Source organism: Phytophthora parasitica (assembly GCF_000247585.1).
Source record: "Phytophthora parasitica INRA-310 unplaced genomic scaffold supercont2.3, whole genome shotgun sequence".
NCBI lineage: Eukaryota > Oomycota > Peronosporomycetes > Peronosporales > Peronosporaceae > Phytophthora > Phytophthora nicotianae.
The window spans coordinates 2,292,054-2,293,005 of record NW_008648989.1 but is presented as its reverse complement, the minus strand read 5'-3'; the positions used below and the strand labels follow the sequence as shown (position 1 = coordinate 2,293,005).

At 55.0% G+C, this 952-nt stretch overlaps 2 protein-coding genes across 2 annotated transcripts in view; one reads left to right on the top strand and one right to left on the bottom strand.

The window, feature by feature from the left end:
* The window catches only part of PPTG_01882 (hypothetical protein), a gene marked incomplete at both ends in the record, with an annotated part of 908 nt that extends 883 nt beyond the window's left edge, over positions 1 to 25 (top strand). Inside the window, one exon of the mRNA XM_008895276.1 lies at positions 3 to 25. Within this exon, the coding sequence (XP_008893524.1) occupies positions 3 to 25 (23 nt within the window). The remainder of the gene's footprint in view (positions 1 to 2) is intronic.
* A 339-nt stretch (positions 26 to 364) lies between these two features.
* Positions 365 to 952, bottom strand: part of PPTG_01881 (hypothetical protein) — a gene marked incomplete at both ends in the record, with an annotated part of 868 nt that continues 280 nt past the window's right edge. The window contains one exon of the mRNA XM_008895275.1: positions 365 to 846. Coding sequence (XP_008893523.1) covers positions 365 to 846 — 482 coding nt within the window. The remainder of the gene's footprint in view (positions 847 to 952) is intronic.

Below are 952 nucleotides of genomic sequence, written 5' to 3'. Positions count from 1 at the left end.
AAACCGTAATCGACGCAGCGAGTAGAAGTATCCCCGCTGTTGTCAAACGTCCCGCTGTCTACTCAAACAGTCCAAGAAACCAGCCCAAGCGTCGATTCCGAGATCACCCGACGACCGCCAACGGGTACACAAGGTGAGCATTATTGTGATTCCGTCCAAATTTGCCGATTTGGGATGTTTGAGGAGCGGGAAGACATTCGCCCTCATACAAATCCAAGTCATTAGTCGAACCCACCAAGTCTTTTCTTACCACATGTCACCATCTAATTTCGTACTTAAACGGGTCAGTATACGGTATTGAATACGCTGGGCGATTTGGGGGAGGTTCATTCAAAGAACCGTCCATGTAAAATTTGAGTAGAACTCACAATACAACCTCACGGAAGATCGGAGTACCCCCTCCGTTAGTCGGCAGTTCGGGCGCAGTGTACAGCAATTTTCGCAGAACCACTTCGCCACATTTCCTACCCTCGCGGAGTGGAGACTTAGAAGCCATGCCCTTCTTAGATTCCTTGGCCTCTTTGGCGGCGGCTTTAGCAGCCTGAGCACGCTCAAGGCCCTCGGCGAGCGAGAGGTTCTTCGGAGGTTTGCCTCCCTCGTCGCCGCCAACATTGGACGAGCCCTTCGCCTCGTCGGCAAGGCTCTCAGAGCGCATAGGTGTCTTTGACCCGTTACCAACGTGATCATTTGCGAGCGAGTGCACGCTGTCAACGCTGTGCTCGCTAGACACTGGAGTGTGCCGTTTCACGGAGCTCCCAGACACACAGTGGAAGCCCCGGGCCTTGGCCTCGTCCGCAGAACTAGGACTGTGCTCACGGCACGCAAACGGTGGGTTCGGACGGTCGTCTGGGGACATTCAGGGCCAACTGCGGCGTGAGCTTCTCCGCTTGCTTGCCGTCTAGTCACCCGACGCATCAACCGCCTCGGTGGCTACCTTAGTAGCCTCCTTGAG